Here is a 20,245-nt window from a genome sequence, read left to right on the forward strand (position 1 = left end):
CTTATCAGTATTAGAGTATTTCAGATCATTTCCAAACAGCACAACTAACCAGAAACCATCAATCATCGGGATAAATACACTGAAAACAGTAAAGACATTAATACAACATAATAACATACAATAAAACAGATTTACACTACAAATTAATAACAAAAATTCAATTAACACTGACATTAGGAATTTTATCTGAAAAATTATAAGAACACTCAGTACATGATTTGGATGCAACTAAAGAGTAGCCAATCAGATTGATAAATTGAAAAGGAGGTGTTAACTTCTGAAAAATGATGAATTTTGGATTCAAAATTAGAAAAATTGAAAACAAAATGTGATGAAATGTAATCAAAATTAATCATTATTAGTATTAGTGAAAATTGGGAAACAGAAATCTTAAATATAATATGTGTGAACAGTGAAAAGTGTCAAAATTGAAGAAATTTCAAAATTATTGTTATGAAAAGCAGTAGGCAGGAAAATTTTGTCTGGTTGCCAGGGGTGAATCAATAAGGAGAGGAGAGAAGCTTTTGAATTGTCCAGACGCGAATTTTTTGAAGAGCTGTTAGAAATTAAAAAAAGGAAAAGAAAGAGAAAAGGCCGTTTTGCATGTTCTTATCAATATAAATCCATCAATAGGAGCCAGAGTATAAATAATAATAACAAGAAAGGATACTTACTGGAGATTTTAGAGTGTCTGGAAGAATTCAAAATTCCAATCAAGGGAAAACCAATCCAGGGAAGCTGTACCAGTTTTGAGGTATTACAATATTATTTATAATTCCCAATCCATAAGAAGAATACATATTTTGAAAATCTTGAACAATTCATAACCTCCAAATCGAATCAAAAGTTTTCCAGTCACAAGGAACTTCCAGTGTGAAAATCACAACTTCTGAACTTTTATTTATTAACGAACTTCATCATTTTATTTACATGAACTATTATTGGATTTAATATTAGGAAAATTTGAAAAATTCACTGACATTTAGCACAGATATTTTTAGAATCATTTCCCACGTATGAATCACAGACATCTTAAGTTTTCAAGTAACTAATTTGCCGTTACACGTGAATTTAACTGTACGGAACACTATTCTAAGAATATTTTTGTTTCAAATTTAACTTTTATTGGAATATTTCTTAGCATAAGGTATTTTGTCGCAGTTTTAGGGTAATTTAAGTTTGGTTTGACAAAACATTTACAAAAATTTGACATTCATTATATATTTTTTTAACTTTGAGACAAAGCTTTATATTCAAAAACACAGACATACAAAATTATATTTATAACACCTTTCCAAGAACTCTACTCTGAGAAAGAGAGCTGCATGAGCTTCGATTGAGCTGAGCAACCTTGAAGAATAGAGAGGTAAGGACAGGTATCTGCCGGAGCACTAAGAATTTTGATATCACAGAAAATTTTCAAATTATTTGAACTATCAGAATAACAATCAATAATCAAATTAATTAAATCATAAATACTCTTCTAATTTTATATATTTATAACAATATATATATATATATATATATATATATATATATATATATATATATATATATATATATATATATTTGGTACAATAAAGTTGTTTTTTGAGGTTCTGGTGTTTTTGTGCTGATAATTTTCATTAATATCAGATAAAGTATGAACAGAGTAGTTAAAAACGTTCGTTCCTGCAAAATCAAGTTGATAAAAAATCTGAACATTAACAGCCGATTGCACCAACTTTTTCTTATGGCACCATTAACAAAGGGACTCTTAACTTTTATTGGTCTCTTAACTTCAAATGAGTTGCACCATACATTTACAAACCAGATTTTACTAAAGGACCATTAATTAACAGTACAATATGGCAACGTGGAGCATATGTAGGGATTTTCTGTGAGTTTGGTTATTTCTGGAGAAAATCGACAGTTGATTACTTCATCATAAACATAAACTCCAAAAGTATTTTTTATATTGTGATTTAAAGTTTGTTCTTTGTTGTGTGATGGCGGACAAAGGAAAGAAAAAGCGGATTCGAGCAGTAAATTTTACACCTAGGGAAAAAAAATTTACTTTTTTCTATTTGCCTAAATTATAAAAATGTAATAGAAAATAAAGAAACTAACGCAGTAGTCAATTCAGAAAAAAATGAAACATGGACAAAAATTTGCCAAGAATTTAATTCTACAAGTGGTGACTTCAATAACCGTTCGGTTGATCAACTGAAAAGATGTTATGAAAATAGACGACAGAATGTAAGAAAAAGAAGAGCAGAAGTCAGACAGGAATGTTTGAAAACTGGTGGTGGTCCACCTCCACCCGATATAGAAGAAAAGTTGGTGCTTGCCACAATGGATCCACTCACAGTGGATGGGTATTTGAATCCGTTTGACTCTGACAGTGTGACAAGTGTTGGATCACCAAGGAAGCAAACTCAAATAGAATATGTTTTTGAAAATCTGGTAAGGAAATACAGTTTTTTGCATTATTCACCTGCACACATTTTAAAGCTCAAGTCCATCCAGTTGGTTATTTTTACATAAAAGCTTGACTTACATATGTTAGAATTAGAAATTTTGTTTTACTTCTGAATAAACTGACGTAAGATTGTACTTTAGTGCTTGATTTCTGTGCTAGTACCTAGTAAATACAGTTCATATTACAGTGCTTTCTGTTAATGAAATATAATGTTCTTCGTTTTAAAACATGCTTAGTTCTAATACATTGGATTGGGATTAAAGTAAAATAATTTGTTGATTTACATTTCTATTACTTTTAGGAACAAGAATCTGAAGTTGAAATTCAAGATCAGGAATATGAAAAAATCCAAATAAGAGACTCTCAGAAAGATCAGTCTCAAAAATCGGAGGAGATTGAAACAATAAAGTATAACTGGGAAACTTACAATGTTAATGATTTAAAAAGGCCCCTAAATCCAGTATTACTAGAAAAAATGGAAGTGAAGAAGGCTAAACATGAACCTAGAAGAGACATTATTGTTATGGAGAGTAAAGAAGATGAAAAAGATGTGCCTGTAAGATCAAGAATAGATGCTGAACGTGGAAGAGGGATGAACAGGAGAGTGAGTATAAATATTACTTTTTCCAAAGTTATTCTTTTCGAAATCCTTCCACATGGAAATTACATTTAACATACAAGGCTGGCAGTATTAAAAATATATTATTTTTGATTCGTTATATTCTCACACCAATAGTTTTTTTAAATTTTATTTGTTTATAATACCTTTTTAATCGTAGGGACATAGAAGAAGACCAACAGCAACAGTGGTAAGATCCCTTGCATCCTCCAGCTTAGCCCAAAAATATAATGACTTGGCAGATAAGAAAGATATTATAGCAAATCATGTAATACATAAATTAGAAAGGGAGAGATTGCATGCTGAAAAGGAACATGACTTAAAAATGAAAAGTCTGGCACTGGATATTAAAATTAAGGAAAAACAATTAGGAAAAATGTCAATATAGTTTTAAGATTGACACGTTCGTTTTGTTATTGATTTCAATAAAAAAAATGACCAAAATACATCTTTTATTTATAAATATGTGATTTAAAATCACTGAGCATGACTTAAGTGTAACTTTTCTTAGTGAAAACCTTACAAATTTCAATTACTTGTTTAAAACAAGAATGACCAAAAACATTTACATTGACCATGTCTAGTCTAAGAATTTTTAACAAAAATGTTGCTGACAAAGTGAGATAATTACAGATCTCGTCAAATGACCAAAGAAATACTAAAAAAGGAGTTTTTATCTGAACCTTTATTGAATACTAAAATTTTTTACATATTGAAATAACGAATTATTTCATTTTGAGTATAATTCACACCCACATTTTCATGGTTATCCATTTGAATTTGTTGAGTATTGATAAGATAGTTTAACTCATCCTCATTGAGATCTTCTGGTACTGGTGGCTCAGGTTCATTCATATCCCTTGCCATGTTATGAAGAACAGAAGTAGCTACTATAATGGCTAAAACTGTCTCAATTTTTAGGCGAAGTCCATATGCAAGAACTGGAAATCGACGTTTCCATAGCCCAAAGGTCCTTTCTATGGCATTCCTTGTTCTAATTAACGCCTCATTGTACAAGTGGTCCCCTTGCGTGGCAGGATTTGCTAATGGTGTAAGCAGGTAACTTTTTAAAGGATAACCACTAATCCCCTGAAATAAAAAAATAAAAAATAGTTGAGCTACAAAACTTTTAGTTGGTACATGCGATACATGGTACAAGTGATATCTACCTAAAATCACACATCCTGGGAAATGTCCTGCTTCGAATCTTGCCCTGATGGCTGAATTTGCAAAAATTGTGGCATCATGAGTTGAACCAGGCCATCGTGCAACCACATCCAAAAATTTTAAGTTTGCATCTGTCAGACACTGCACATTAATGGAGAAAAATGATTTTCGATTCCTGTATATTTCAGCATTTTGGCCTCCTGAAAATTATTAATTGCTATTTCTCTCAAATCTATACCTATATACCTAAATTTAGATAGGAACAATATATTACCAGGTGATTGGATCTTTACGTGAGTACAATCTATTAAAGCTTGAACTTTAGAAAATCCAGCAATTCCATAAAATTTATTTTGTGCAGTAACTGATTCTTGTGGCTCTTGCATCTTGACTTTTTGTGGTCGAAGGTATGCTATAGTTCTAATTACATAAGCCACAATCCTGCATGCAGTTGAAATGTGCACATTCATGAAATCAGCCACTTGAATGAGCTGCCCACTACTAGCATAAAATCTTAATGTAAGCAGTAGCCGATTCATAGGTGATAGACTGTTATTTCTAAAAAATAGCAATATTACAAATAAATTATATAAATCACAGCCTAATTTTAAGTTGGCATTTTTATAAATAGCAACAGGCAATAAATAAATGAAAAATATCTTTTACTTATAATCAGGGTACTCCAGTTCATTTTCAATCATCTCCAAAAGCTGCATTACTGTAGGTTTTGTTAGCCGGAACCTTCTAAAAAAGTCCAAGTCACTCAGTTCCTCATAATAATTGGGTCGCTCATTTAACCTGCGTGGAAACCCAAAATCTTGGAAGTCTACAACTTCTATGTCATCTTCCTAAATATCTTCAATTAAATCATTTCCCAAAACATTAATATAATCCATTATTTTTGAAAGGTAAACAATGGCAATATTAAAAGAAGCGAGTAAATACGAAGAAACCTAACCTTACAAAGTTAATGAACCGCTAACGTATGTTTAAAGGAGAAAATTTGGCGAGTTAAGTAAGGGTTTCTTAATAGGTATTTAATAGTCTCTTAAACTGTGGTGCAAACGCTAAAGGGCGTTAACGAACCTTTAATGTCCCATTAGCTTAACGCTCCCATAATAAAAAGTCGGTGCAATCGGCCGTAAAATAGGTAGGCCTACTGGTATTTTGCACTCATACCAAAATAAGAGGTGATTGTTGTTCATATCTACTTCACGTACTGTTAATAAACGTGCAAAAAGAGTTTATTTACTAAAGAATAATGAATGTAGACTGCTAATCAACAAAGAAGCCTCAAGACCAATTTGGTAAAAGAACTTTATGTTCTGGAATATTTAGAACTTCCTAGGGCCGTATCTTCAAATTAAATTGAAACTGTCCAAATTTCACTTCAGAAGCAGAAATGCTAAGATTAGAAAGTACACAAAGGGTATCACTTGAAATGTATATCAACCGACAGTTTGAATTTACCGCCTAGAAATGACAATATACAAGCCAAGCTTTAAATCAAGGTAACGAAAAATTGACCCCAAAAGATCAAAGTGCCGCCGTTCAAGTTGCGCTTCTGTATAGATAGGGTGTTCTGTGGTCGTATTACGCATTCGCTCAGTAGTAGTGGTCTATTGAAGTTAGTGAAGTGTTTATTGTGAAGTAAAATGAACAAAAAATTAACAGATTACTTTTCGTCTTCGGGTGACAGTAAAAGACTTAAACGAACTGTTGCATGTCCAGACAACCATGAACAACAGATTTCATCGACGTCACAACCATCTTCTACCAGTGAAAAGGTAACCAGATTTGAAATTATTGTGAAACCCACTAAAGAAAAAGAACAGCAGATAGAATGCAACAATGACTTGCCAGATTGTTGGAATAACTCGCAAAAAACAGAATTTTGCAAAAGATATGACTGGCTGTTTATTAAAAATGGAATGTTAGGATGTAGGACTTGTAAGGAAGTTGGGATCTTATCTGTAAAGAAAAAAACAGGCATGAAAATTTCAAAAGAATGGGCAAATGGTGAGATAGACAGTTATGGAGACACAAAAGAGAAAAAACAAACTTCATTAAGGAAAAAAATTCATGACCACAAAAAGAGTGCTGGCCATAAAGCAGCAGATAAAAAAGATAAAGACGGAGCATTGGAGAAAAATATCTTGAAACAGCGTTCCCAGGAAAAAGAAGTGACCGAAAAAATATTTCGAATGGCATACAAGGTTGTTAAAGAAAATCAATCTTTTAATGATTTTGAAACAGAAATAGATTTGCAAGAACTTAACGGGATTAACATGGGTCGCATTTTACATTCTGACAAAGCTTGTGCTAACATTGCTTTGCACATCAGTAAGGAAATGAAGAAAAAATTTGTAAGTGAAATTATTGAGAATGAGACAAAAATTGGTCTGATAATTGATGAATCCACTTCTTTAAGTAATAAGTCAAGTTTGATTGTATACGTCCGGTGTTCTTTGAAAAAAACTGGTATGTGTGGCTCCACTAACGTATTTCTGGATCTGGTAGAACTTGATGGCGTTACCGCTGAACAAGTATTTGACTCTTTAATGAACTGCCTTCATTCAAATGGGTTATCTGAGCAGTTTTTAAGCGATAACTTGACAAGCTTAACTTGTGATGGTGGTGCTACCATGCTCGGAAAACGCAAAGGAATTTGGGCATTATTTTGTCGAAAATTCCCTTCTATTATTGTCTGGCACTGTGCAAACCACAGACTTGAGCTGTCAGTTTCAGACGTTATTAAATCTGTTTCAGGAGTAAGCAGATTCAAATCCTTTATTGATAAACTCTATGTTGTCTATCACGCCTCACCAAAGAACAGTAGGGAACTCCGGAACTGTGCGAATCTATTAGAGGCAGAAATTTTAAAATTGGAAGAGTTTTGAGCACCCGTTGGGTCGCATCTAGTTTCAGATCTGTCTCAGCTGTATGGGAGTCCTACGAGGCGTTAGTACAACACTTCAAAGAAGCTTCAAATGATACAACTAGAGACAACAAAGAAAGAAGTACTTTTTCAGGCCTCCTCAACAAAATCACAGATACAAATTTCATATTAGACCTGGGTTTGATGACTGACGCTTTACAAGAGCTTTCAGAACTAAGTGAAGCTTTACAGCATTGCAACGCAGATTTGAGCTATGCAAATAGTAGTTGCTTTATTCAAAGGAACACAACTCCTGGTTTATACTCTAAAATGGCCCAAGAAGCAGTTGACAACTTGTCTTTTTTCAGTGTTCCTCTCCAAACAAAAGCTGGTCGAGTAAACGACCAACCGATGAACCCGGTAAAATTTAACGGAGCACTGAAAACGTCTATTGAAGCGAGACTGTTAAATGAAAAAGACAGTAAGTTAGCAGAAACTTTCAAAGTTATGGACACTAGAAACTGGCCTGAAGACATCCCAATAACGTTCGGAGAAAACGAAATGAGGAAACTTGCTTCCAGGTTTAAGCTTAACGAAAGACAGTTAATAACGGGTTTCCGAGAATATATCTACTCCAGAACGTTACCAGACAGCCTCTGTCGGCTCGAGCAATCGATCAACTCGGTTGCCATTTCATCAAGTGAATGTGAAAGAGGGTTTTCTCAAATGAATTTAATAATAACACCTCTGAGATCGTCACTCAAAATTACAACGGTGCCTGGCCTGTTGTTTGTAAAAATAAATGGACCTCCTCTCCAGCTGTTTCAACCAGAAAAGTACGTTGACACTTGGCTTGTTTCTGGACACCACTCAGCGCTAGCTGTCAATAGTAAGGAGAGATCAAGAGAAAAGAAATACGATGAAAACAAGTTAAAGTTTTGGACTGTATTTTAAAAAGAATCCGAATACAAAAAGTAACGCTGTATTGCTCTACTTCTATTTATGTTAATAAAAGAAGTTTGAGTTCTATAAAGTCTTCTTATTTCCTTTCAAGAACCTAATTCTTTACACAGGCAAACACTGTTTTGTGGTGATGGAATGATATATAATAGAAGGGGGTGGGTGATAAGTCTCGGCAGGTTGTAGTTCCGGTACCTCAATTTCTAGAAATCGAGCACTGTGTATATATATGTATGTATGTATGTATGTATGTATATGTATATATATATATATATATATATATATATATATATATATATATATATATATATATATATATATATATATATATATATATATATGTATATATATATATATATATATATATATATATATATATATATATATACAGTGCGAATACGGCACTGACATGGACATACGAAGATCCAAACTTTTTGAAAAAAATTATATGGACTGATGAATCACAATTTTCACGCGAGGGAATATTTTATCGTCGAAATAATCACTTCTGGGCATCAGAAAATCCTCATTTCATCAGACAAAGGGGATTCCAACAAAAATTCAGTTTTAATGTTTTTTGTATGATCATGGATGATAAAGTTTCTATTTGCATTTATGAAGAAAAGTTGAATTCCGAAAAATATTTAGATATTCTGAAATCGACTGTGAGTGATTTTTTGGACAATTTGCCGCTGAACTTGTCTCGGAATTGTTGGTATCAGTTGGATGGAGCTCCTGGACATTGCACAAGTGAAGTGAGTAGTGAACTAACCGATATGTTCGAAGATCGGTGGATACGACGTTTGGATCCTTGGATTTGGCCGCCTCGATCACCGGATCTGACTCCCTTAGATTTTTACCTCAGGGGAAAAATCAAAAAAAGGTATATAGAACACCGATCCATACGAAACAGGAACTGAAAGATCGGGTTAGACGGGCCTTCGAGGAATTCAACCCGTCGGAAATCCGCAGAGCCACGACTGATCACGTTTTAACATCGATCCATCAATGTTTACAAGTGAATGGCCAGCATTTCAAGCACCCGAGCTACTGAATTTTTGTCATGTCAGTATCAAATATCAAATAATTGCGAAGCTAGTTTCACAATACCATCTCTTGGTTTTTAGAATTATTTTGGTTGTCAATTCAATTGGTTGTCAATTTAATTTTGAACAGTGTTCGTTCTGTCGAAATAAAGGGCTTTCCAATTACTTGACAACTTTGAATTTAAATTGTGAACGCACTATTTCACTAATCATCTAATTGTTGCTTTCTTTTGTTTCAGTAAACTTAACATTTTCATTATGGTAAAGTACACGAACGAACAACGTTTGGAAATTATAAAAATGTACTACCGAAATTCGGAGTCGGTGACCGCAACTTTAAGAGCGTTAACTCCAATTTTCGGTCGTAATTCTCGCCCCAGTAGACAAGCAATAACAAGTTTAGTGCAAAAATTTGAGTCTACATATTCATTGTGTGATGCTGTCGTGCCAGTGAGACAACGGGCTGGTCGAAGTTCCGAAAATATCGCTACCGTTAAGGCGTCCGTAGCAAATGATCCAAATCAGTCGATTCCGCGGCGTTCTCAAGAACTGGGCATCGCCAAGACCACTTTATGGCGAATTTTGCGTAAGGATCTGGGTTTACACCCATACAAGATTAAGCTGATTCAAGAATTGAAGCCGAGGGACCATTTGAGTCGACGTAAGTTCTCCGCTTGGGCTCTGGAGAAGATGCACCAAGATGATGAATTTCATCGCAAAATCATTTTCAGTGACGAAGCTCATTTTTGGCTCAATGGGTTCGTCAATAAGCAAAATATGCGTTATTGGTCTGGTAAAAATCCACATGTGCTTCACGAATCACCACTTCATCCACAAAAAATTACTGTTTGGTGCGCTTTGCATGCCGGCGGCGTCATTGGGCCATATTTTTTTGTCGACAATAACGATCGTCACGTTACTGTGAATGGCGATCGTTATCGCGCCATGATTACCGATTATTTTTGGCCCGAATTGGAACACATGGACTTGGATGACATGTGGTTTCAACAAGACGGTGCCACAAGTCACACAGCGCACGTTACAATCGATTCATTGAAGAGTAAGTTTGGCGAGCGTGTTATCTCAAGAAATGGACCAGTCAATTGGCCGCCTCGTTCTTGCGATTTAACGCCTCTAGATTTTTTTCTTTGGGGCTACGTCAAATCATTGGTCTATGCCAACAAGCCGACAACGTTGGAAGAACTTAGAGCCAACATTGGACGCGAAATAGCGGCCGTTCCGGCCGAAATGTGTGACCGAGTCATTCAAAATTGGGTCCAACGAATCGACCGCTGCCGACGTGCCCGCGGTGGCCATATGAACGAAGTCGAGTTCCATTCATAAATGTTTTGAATGTATTTCAAGTCGGTAATAAAGTTTTGGAAATATCTCAAATGGTTTGCGTTTTATTTACAAAAAAAGTTGTCCTTATTGGAAAACCCGATAGTAATGTTTGTCTTACACCCACTATGAAGGTCCATTGATGTATTCCATTAAACCTTTCTGAACTAATATGAAGTTATTATTTATCATTTGATGTGTTCAATAATACATTTTTACCGAATTTTGTATTTGAAATGTTATATTTGTAAAGACGCAAAAAAATTATAAAATAATTCATATCTCATAAAGGGTTATGACGTCGATCTATCGAAGTTTTTAGGTGAAAGGCAAGCATTAGGGAGGGATAATTCAGTATCAAATGTAACCACCAGAAAATGAAACCTCCAAAAATCTAGCTTTGATTGTTTGTCATTTGATGCACTTGATTTTTAATTTTATTGGAAATTATATGCTTGCATGCTTGCATAGGAGCAATTTTTTTTAAATAATTCATATCTCATAAAGGGTTAGAGATAGGTATAGGACATAGTTGATCAAAGTTGTTCACATTGGTTGGTTGAATTCGAAAATTGAATAATATAATATATGAGGTGTTCCATTTGAAAATAATTAGTTATGGTCGTTTATCAAAGATACCAATTGAGACGTATTTTTCAGACACTCTGTATAAAATAAGATTTGAGTTTTGTTCTGAAATAAAAACCACCATAACTTATCTCAATGTTGCCAGAATTGGAGTTCGGTCTATCAGTTAATTCATGCGATATTAAATAATAAAATAACCGTGATTTGGCCAAAAAAAATTACAAAATAATTAATATTTTAAAAACGGTGAGAGATAGGTATAGAACATGGTTCACAAAACTTATTTGGAATTCGATGCAGAATTCAAAATATATATAATATATAGGGTGTTCTATTTCCAAGTTGATGTCTGTTACATGTAGATGTGGCAACAATGCGGAGATGAAAATATTTTCAAACGATAGATCACAACCATCTACATCGGTAACCAAAATTTGAACCTCTCATCTTTTATTGTTTTCTAGATACTTCTAATAGATCATCGGATATGGAATACCCTGTATAAGAAACATTGTCTCAGTTCGAGTTCACCATGAACGAAAGTCGCCCAGACCCTTCGGATATGAAAAAACAAAAAATGAGCAAAAAGTGAATTCGGTACGTGATAGATATCCGTTGACTGAAGAACAGTTATTACAGTATTTGATGGATTCGGATGACGATATTAAGGATCCAGACTATGCAGAGTCGGACTCAGAGTTCGAGAACAGTGACGATGAAGAACCGGGGGATATTTGTACCGGTGATGATCCTACTACTAGTAGTGCCTTAGATTTTCCACCAGTTGTTTTTCCTTCTTCTCCTCCTCGATGTCCCACGATTTCTGCCGCTCTGAGACCACCTCCTCAGGGGCCCTTACCTACTGTGATATGGGACTCTGTAGAAGATATTCCAACATCTGATACAAAAAAATGGATGAGAGAATCTTCCAAAGAAAGGAAGGATTAATCAATTTGAAAATAAGTAACTCTATACATGGATGTGTAGATCATGCAAAGAAGTAACTTTCAGACACAAACCGAAAGAAAGTCCTCCTGAAACAGCTACTTTCATATAAACATTGAATTACACGAAAGAAAAAATTCTTTCGAAACAAATACTTCTATATGAACACTGAATTATACAGAAGATACTTTTCTCTATTCAGTTTGTATATCGAACATTCGTGGAGGAATAGGAATCAGATATATATATACAAACTGAATAGAGAAAAGTATCTTCTGTATAATTCAGTGTTCATATAGAAGTATTTGTTTCGAAAGAATTTTTTCTTTCGTGTAATTCAATGTTTATATGAAAGTAGCTGTTTCAGGAGGACTTTCTTTCGGTTTGTGTCTGAAAGTTACTTCTTTGCATGATCTACACATCCATGTATAGAGTTACTTATTTTCAAATTGATTAATCCTTCCTTTCTTTGGAAGATTCTCTCATCCATTTTTTTGTATCAGATGGAGTAGTAGAAAGCCAAAAACTTTCTTTCCCAAAAAATTAATCACTCCTAAAAATATAACATTTTCAAATCATATTCCAACAGTTATACCGTTTTCTAAGCAACGAGAGCCCTTGATTCAACCTGATGGTGAGTTCTAATTTTGTGAAGTATTAATATATTGCATTGTGTAGTAAATTATGCATATTTCTCCTCACAAAACTCGAAGAACGCATTTTTAGGAAACACGCCACTAGATTTTTTCAATTTGTTGGTTACTGACGAACTTCTTGAACTAATTACTGAAGAAACCAATATTTATGCCGAAGAAGTTTTTCTTTCGGCTGGAACGAAAGAAAAATCACGCATAACGGCCTGGAAGGATGTTACTGTGGAAGAACTTAAAATATTCATAGGATTATTACTTCATTCAGGCACAATCAAGTTGAATAGACTTCAAGACTATCGGAAGACTCATCGGTTGTTCAATTTACCTGCTTTCAAAAATTACATGAGTAGAGATCGATTCATGCTAATTTTCAGATGTCTACATTTTTCAAGAAATGCTTTACCTGGTCAGGAAAAACCTACTGATAGGTTATATAAGATTAGACCTCTCATTGATTATTTCAATTCAAGGATGAGTAATCTTTTATTAGCCAGGTAAAGAGCTGTCTTTAGATGAATTAATGGTACCGTGGCGGGGAAGGCTAAGTTTCCGACAATACATAAAAAATAAAAGGCATAAATATGGCGTCAAATTATACCTTCTTACCGAGCCTGACGGCATTGTTCAAAAGTTTGCCGTCTATATAGGTACTTTAGATGATTTTGGTGGCAAAGGTCATGCCGCCAACGTAGTACTGAGTCTAATGGATCAAAAATTGGATGTAGGACATTCATTGTATATGGATAATTATTATAACTCCTATGAGCTGGCTTCTCAATTGCTGACCAGAAAAACTTATTGTACGGGGACAATAAGAGTGGATAGGAAAGTAACCCTAAAGATGTGAAGGAGGCGAGATTAAAAAAGGGCGAGACAATTGCCCGCTACTCAAATGGAGTGATGATTGCCAAGTGGAAAGACAAAAGAGACGTCTTTTATATCTCGACAATAATTTGGTGAATTATTTCAACAAGAGGAAACAAGAAGTGAAAAAGCCAGAAGCTGTTTTACAGTACAATAATTTCATGGGAGGAATTGATAGAAAAGATCAAATGATGGCATACTACCCATGTGAGAGGAAGACTATGCGATGGTATAAGAAACTGGGTGTACATATAATATACATGAGCCCGATCAATTCTTTTTTATTATATAAAAAATATGTGAGTCCAAGAAGTTCATTACATGATTATAGACTACAATTGTTGGAAAAATTATTACCTGAAACAGAAGATCGAAATAATCAGGGAAGGCAAATGCTAGCAACGCATATTACACAAAAAAATCCTCAAACCGGAGAAGGAAAGAAACATGCACATAGAAGATGCACGATTTGTAACAAAAATAAGATAAGAAAAGAGACAGTTTACCACTGCCCAGCTTGTCCTGGAACGCCAGCGCTTTGTTTAGAACCGTGTTCTTCTATATTTCATATGAATAATTAAATTATTTTTGTTATATATTTATTTTACCATATTTTGAGTTGCATTTTTGTTTTTTGAGTATATAAGGTATACTATGTAAGATGTTAGTATCGAAAATTCATTTTCAGGAAATATTAGAATAAGGATCTGAGTCTCGTTCTGTTTACATATAATATGTGTATTTTATGAAAAATATTTTTTCAATAACTATTTTCCAAAATGTATATTATTTGGTATGTTTGTATAGTGAATACACACATGACGTCTTTAGACGTCATCAGCCCTTGGCATACTTTTTTGTCATGGGAGGCTGACGACGTCTAAAGACGTCATGGCCCTGTTGACGTCATTCTTAGGCTTTTTTTATTAAAAAATGTAAAGTTCATGTTGGTATTTGCCTAGAGCATTTTTATTTAGCAAAAAACCTCCTGGAGTCCTATATACGTCTCTAATCAGCAGTGAACGTGTTAAAGTCTATGTTGTTCTTTAGTTATAGTTTTAAATAAAATGTTAAAATGTACTCGACATGTGTTTCTGTAGGTTCGTAATTTAACACCTAGTTATCCATAAAACTCGCCTGTTCAGGAACTACCGCTCGATTCTGAACAAGTGAATCAAGCTTTTATTACACACTTATGACGTTTCGAATTACCCAATAATCATCTCCAGTATAACCGCTCCCGAACTGTAGAGAGGGTATTTAGATTGGTCAGAAAGTATGGGAACCGTCTCCTCAGAGTCACCAATTGAAATCAGGCCAACCAGGTGATATAGAAAAAGGAGGGTTCCGTAATACACTATTATGGAAGTTTTCAATAAATGTTTATTAAAATAGTTCTGAAATCTCAATTTGGGGCTCAAAGGGTTAAATGAATTCAATCCAAACTACGTGGAGATGAATGACAACCATTCCAACTTTGATAATGTGATGGCGACTTACAGCCCGAATCTCGATGAGCCACTTCCGAACTCATCACAATATGTTGTGACTAATATATTAGAGACGGAGGAAACGTATTCGAAGAATATGGTATCTTCATATAGTTCAATCAGATCAGTTCGGATGAGGACATTGAGAGACGTAAAATAAAAAAAGGGAGGGTGAAGAAAAGGTAATGAAGAAGGCGAAGAAGTCTAAAAAGTCCAGCTTGAAGTCGCCATCTAGAAGGAGGCACACGATGAAACATGAAAATAGGGATAAAGACAAGTCGATAAAAGTGAGAGAGATGGAAGTCGTAGCAGGACCTTCTACATCAGTCCAACAGGTAATTATCATTACTCAAACGCGACATCTATTACTCATCACATCTATTTATTCCACAGGTTCAAGTGATCAATCCTGAATACGAGGATGTTAGTCCAGGATCTACACCGCCCCCAACGCTTGACCCCGAAAAATCAGATGATTGGTTTTCATTTATGAGATCCAGGAGAAACTAATTTTTAGAGATATATCACGTTTACAATGAAATTGGAACGGAATATATAGCGAAGAGGGGCATACTCGTTGAACTGGAAGAGCAAGTCTCTCTCCTTAAAGTGGACTGTGAACAAATGGCTGCAGTTCAACGAGAGATCTGCTCACATGAAAAACCTTTCTCCTAAAATTCGGGAATTGGAAAACTTCAGCAAGGAGATAGATGAAAATTACCATCTTACATCTCTTGTAATATTTTTCATCTTTCTCTCTACATTTGCATTCTATTATTCGTGTATCATAATATTTTTCTATATTATTCTTATATCTGTATAATGAATGAATGAATGAATGAAAAAGTTGTATTTAGAGAGTTGTGGTGGATCCAGATCGAGGAGTTCGGAATAACTAAATGTCGATACTCTTTCAATGAAGCAAAAGATTGGAGTAAAGTTGATATCAGGAAAAATATAAAAACGATCAGAAATAGGAACGATGATACCATTTTAACGATTGATAAAATTAAGGCTATTGCACCAAAAAATTCGATAACATTCAGGAACAGCTAACATTTATTCCCAAAAACCTCAGAGGATTTTATCATAATCTAACAAGAGGAGAAAACTGAAAGAACTATTATTCTTAACGTGCTACATCTGAGTTATTTTGAAAAATGCTTTCAACAATAGAATTATTCACTTACGACTTTCTTGTTTAATTTGAAATCACTTTACTGGTTATGAGGAATTCGGAAAAAGGTGTCAACTCATTTTTTTTCAGTATTTCCAATTTTTCTGGAACCGTGGACATTAATTCAAGCAACTATACCCACCACAAGATTTTCGAAAGCACTTCATTGCCATGTAATGCAAAAAATATTATTGACATATGTGTTGATAAAAAGTTCCAGTTTTTATTAATCAAATCGATTTTTCTATAATTCCTCAATATTGAGTTAACACCTTCTTGCACCAAGGCTTCAATTGATACATGGTAATAATAATAATAATTATTTATATATTTCCATAAATTAGTATGCACATCAGCATTGTGATAATGCAAATAAAAAAGCGAAAAACGTCAGTGAATTCAGGTAGACAGTAAATATTGGAGTAGAAACTAAGTAACGAAGTATTGAAATTCCAGTTCAACAAAATCATTGAGGCTGAATTCCATATATTTTCTCACAGAAAAACTTATATAATGTCGGAGAATTCAACTCCAAGCAACTCATTTTCGAATATTTGCTATAATCAAGTGATAATGAAAATCATCTCTGCATAAATATTCAAGAAAGAAAGCACCACTGACCAAAATTGTTAAGTGTAATGTTTTTCTGAAAAACAATAAAAATCAGTAACAATAAAACAATATCCCTGTCTAAATAAAACAAATATTCTTGTATCCTCGAATACAACTGCAAGAAAATATTTTCCTCCAAAGTTGGACCACTAATGAAAACCAAAACACTTCTCAGCTATATTACCTTCGTAAAAATGTGAACATGAAATATCAAAATAATTTCCGACATCTAGTCCTAATTACATGATAAATATTAGAGTAGATACAGCAGTAATTATAAAAATGTCGGATATTTCAACTACATGTATTCATTTTTGAAAATTTGCTGTGATCAACTCTGCATAAACATGTAAGAAAGAAAGCAGCATTGACCAAAATTGTTCAAGTGTAAGGTTTTCCTGAAAGAGAAAAAAACAACAATAAAACAATACTCATGTAATACAACAAATATTCCTGTATCCTCAAATACACCTGTGAGTATTTTCCTGGCTGGTAAAATTAAAATCAAAACACTTCCCAGCTATAGTCCGTTCATAATTTGTCGATAGCACAAAATGAGGGCCCAAGTCATGAAACGGTCGTAAAACTCGTAAAATCATAGGCGGAGGTTCCTGAGGTGTTTATTCATTAAATATAAAACTTCAGTTTATATTCGAAACTTGCCTTGAAAGGGTGAAGTTGTTACGAACGAAAATAATTTTTGGTTTTGTACATTTTTTAATCGCATTTAATTTACGGCTCGTTGGTGTTTCGGCGTCTACGGCAGTAATTGACGTCTCTAATATTTATTTTGCGAATTTTGTGCAGTGCGTGAGTAACTTTTTTTCATATTCCTACAAACATATACGTACCTTTCGTTCCTGCTTGTTTTGTTTGATTGCTTGCGATGGCTTCGTCATCATCAACATCATCAAGTTTTACACCGGTACTGTTGCGTACAGTCAGTAAGTCTGTCTATTCACCAAGAGAGAAGACTATTGTTTTGAACGTTCACGATGCTCTGGTTTCTCAGAATCCCACAAACACTGTTCAGAACATAATCAAGAGTTGTGCCAACATGACGGGCGTAGGGGAGTCAACAATATATAGGTTCCTATCAGAAAGAAAAAAAAAGGTATAGTTAACCCAAATACAAACGAATACTTAAAGAGGGGGAGAAAACCTATTGAAATTGATGAATTTGCCAAAAATGGTATTCGAAGGAAAAATCACGAATTTTTTTACAAAAAAGAAATATCCAACTTAAACAAAATTTTACAAGAAGTTAGAGACGACCCGGATTTGCCTCATGTCGGACGAACCAAATTGTGGCAAGTTTTAAAAGAATTAAATTTCCGGTGGGAGAAATCAGACCGAAAATTACTTTTGATTGACCGGGAAGAGATAATATGTTGGAGAAGAAAGTATCTAAGATCTATACGAAAATTTCGGGCTGAAGGAAGGCCAATTTACTATCAGGACGAAACGTGGGTAAACGCAGGTCATACTCTCACAAAAATTTGGACAGATAAAAATATATCAAGCTCCAGGCAAGCCTTTATGGAAGGTTGGTCTACTGGTATTTCCCCACCCTCTGGTAAAGGCAGTAGATTAATAGTTTCTCACATTGGCAGTGAAAAAGGATTTGCTAAGCATGGTTTGTTGGAATTTGAATCCAAAAGCACAAAAGACTATCACGGGGAGATGACAGCTGATGTTTTCGAAGAGTGATGATTGAACATATACCACCGAATATAATGCACTTTATCATTCACGACTAGTTGAAAGACTTCCAACGACTGCGTGGAAGAAACAGGATATCATTGACTGGCTGCGGAATAAGTCCCTGCCTTACGAAGATGGAATGGTTAAAGCAGAACTTTTAAAAATTGCCCGGCAACACAAATCTAAGTTTAAGAAATAGTTGACAAAATGGCGGAAAGACGAAACGTCACAGTCCTTAGACTTCCACCCTACCACTGCGAATTAAATCCAATTGAACTCATTTGGGCACAAATGAAAAGCTATGTGGCTAGAAAAAATAAGTCATATAAAATACAAGCTGTACGTGAATTGTTATATGAGTCTTTACAACATATTACAGAACAAAATTGGCGAGATGCAGTAAGACATGCAATAGAAGAAGAACAAAAAATGTGGGATCTTGACAATATAATTGATGCGACTGTAGAGACACAACCGCTAATTATTAACCTGCAAGACGACTCGGATTCCGAAGATGATCCTGTTTATTTTGAATTTGAATAGTTTTGTAAGTAATCGTAGTTTATATCATTTAAAAATAGGTATTAATTAAATAAATGTATCTTTTACAAATTGCAAGTAACTTATTATTTTTGAATAAAATAAAGAAATTTTTTTAAATTAAAAATACAGTTTACAGTACCTACAGTTTAAGAATATTAATATATTTATTTATTTAAAGTAAATAATGTTTTAATCATATACTCTACGACGCTGGTCACTCATTTCCACTCAAAATACCTACATAATCGGATTAAAAGTGCCATAGCTGTATTGTATTTCTTCAGATACAAGGTGGGTTAGTCGAAAACATCTTAAACTGCCAGTTTTAGTAATTATATCATATTAGCTGTCCTCTCTGTATTTCAGTTCTCTAATGAGGGCCAAACTTGCAGTGAGCTATCAACAAATTATGAACGGACTATACTTTGACCAGTCAAGATGAAACTATCTCCGACAGTAATAAGTTTACGCGAAGTGTAAATCAGTCTAGTTTGACCAGTCAAGATGAAACTATCTCCGTCAGTAATAAGTTTACGCGAAGTGTTAATCAGTCTAGTTTGAACCGTTGAACAGAAGTTATCTCCGTCAGTGAAAGTAAATAATAAAAATGTAACCAGTCTAGTTCGAATCAGCGAAATTGAAGTGAACTCCGTCAGTAAAATGTCACGCGAAATGTCAGTTTCGCTTTAAATGGAAAAATAATCTTTGTTAGTGAATTTACGTGTAACAAAAGTTTAATAAGTTGGAAACAAAGTTTCATAACCACCGATAGTATTGCCGAAATAAACAAAAACCGAAAAATTCTTCGAGCTTAGAATAAACCGGCCCAAGGAAAAGTAACAGCAAATTAATACGGAAAAATGATGTATTACAGCTCATTTTTACGTGAGTATCATTCAAAAAGAAAGATCGAATTTTCATTGGTAATTAAATTGTAGACTTTATATCGATTATAACAATCTCCGAAGATTTATAAAAAGGTGTTGTCACAGCCTCCTCTAAACTCTATTTTACGTAAATATCTGTGTTTAAATGATTGCGATAAGAAGAGTTATTGAATCCATGGTTGTCGTGTATCATATCTATACTATGGTTATTGCAAAACTTTACATATAATGATATTTTAATTGGCATATATGTTTCTACCTAATATGTACTATGAATTGTGTGTAATGTTTATACCTTGTTGTCCATAGA

The 20,245-nt window shown here is 34.1% G+C and overlaps 1 protein-coding gene across 1 annotated transcript; it reads left to right on the forward strand.

The window, feature by feature from the left end:
- The first annotated feature begins 1,631 nt into the window (after positions 1-1,631).
- LOC141486129 (uncharacterized) lies at positions 1,632-4,158 on the forward strand. Its single transcript, XM_074183851.1, has 3 exons — positions 1,632-2,445; positions 2,763-3,065; positions 3,241-4,158. The coding sequence occupies exons 1-3, from the start codon at positions 2,335-2,337 to the stop codon at positions 3,466-3,468; spliced, it is 642 nt and encodes a 213-aa protein (XP_074039952.1). The 5' UTR covers positions 1,632-2,334; the 3' UTR covers positions 3,469-4,158.
- Positions 4,159-20,245: the final 16,087 nt, after the last annotated feature.

The sequence above is a fragment of the Leptinotarsa decemlineata genome, unplaced genomic scaffold (assembly GCF_025532065.1).
Source record: "Leptinotarsa decemlineata unplaced genomic scaffold, Ldec_3_MD MMD2_tig00026347_RagTag_RagTag, whole genome shotgun sequence".
Lineage (NCBI taxonomy): Eukaryota > Metazoa > Arthropoda > Insecta > Coleoptera > Chrysomelidae > Leptinotarsa > Leptinotarsa decemlineata.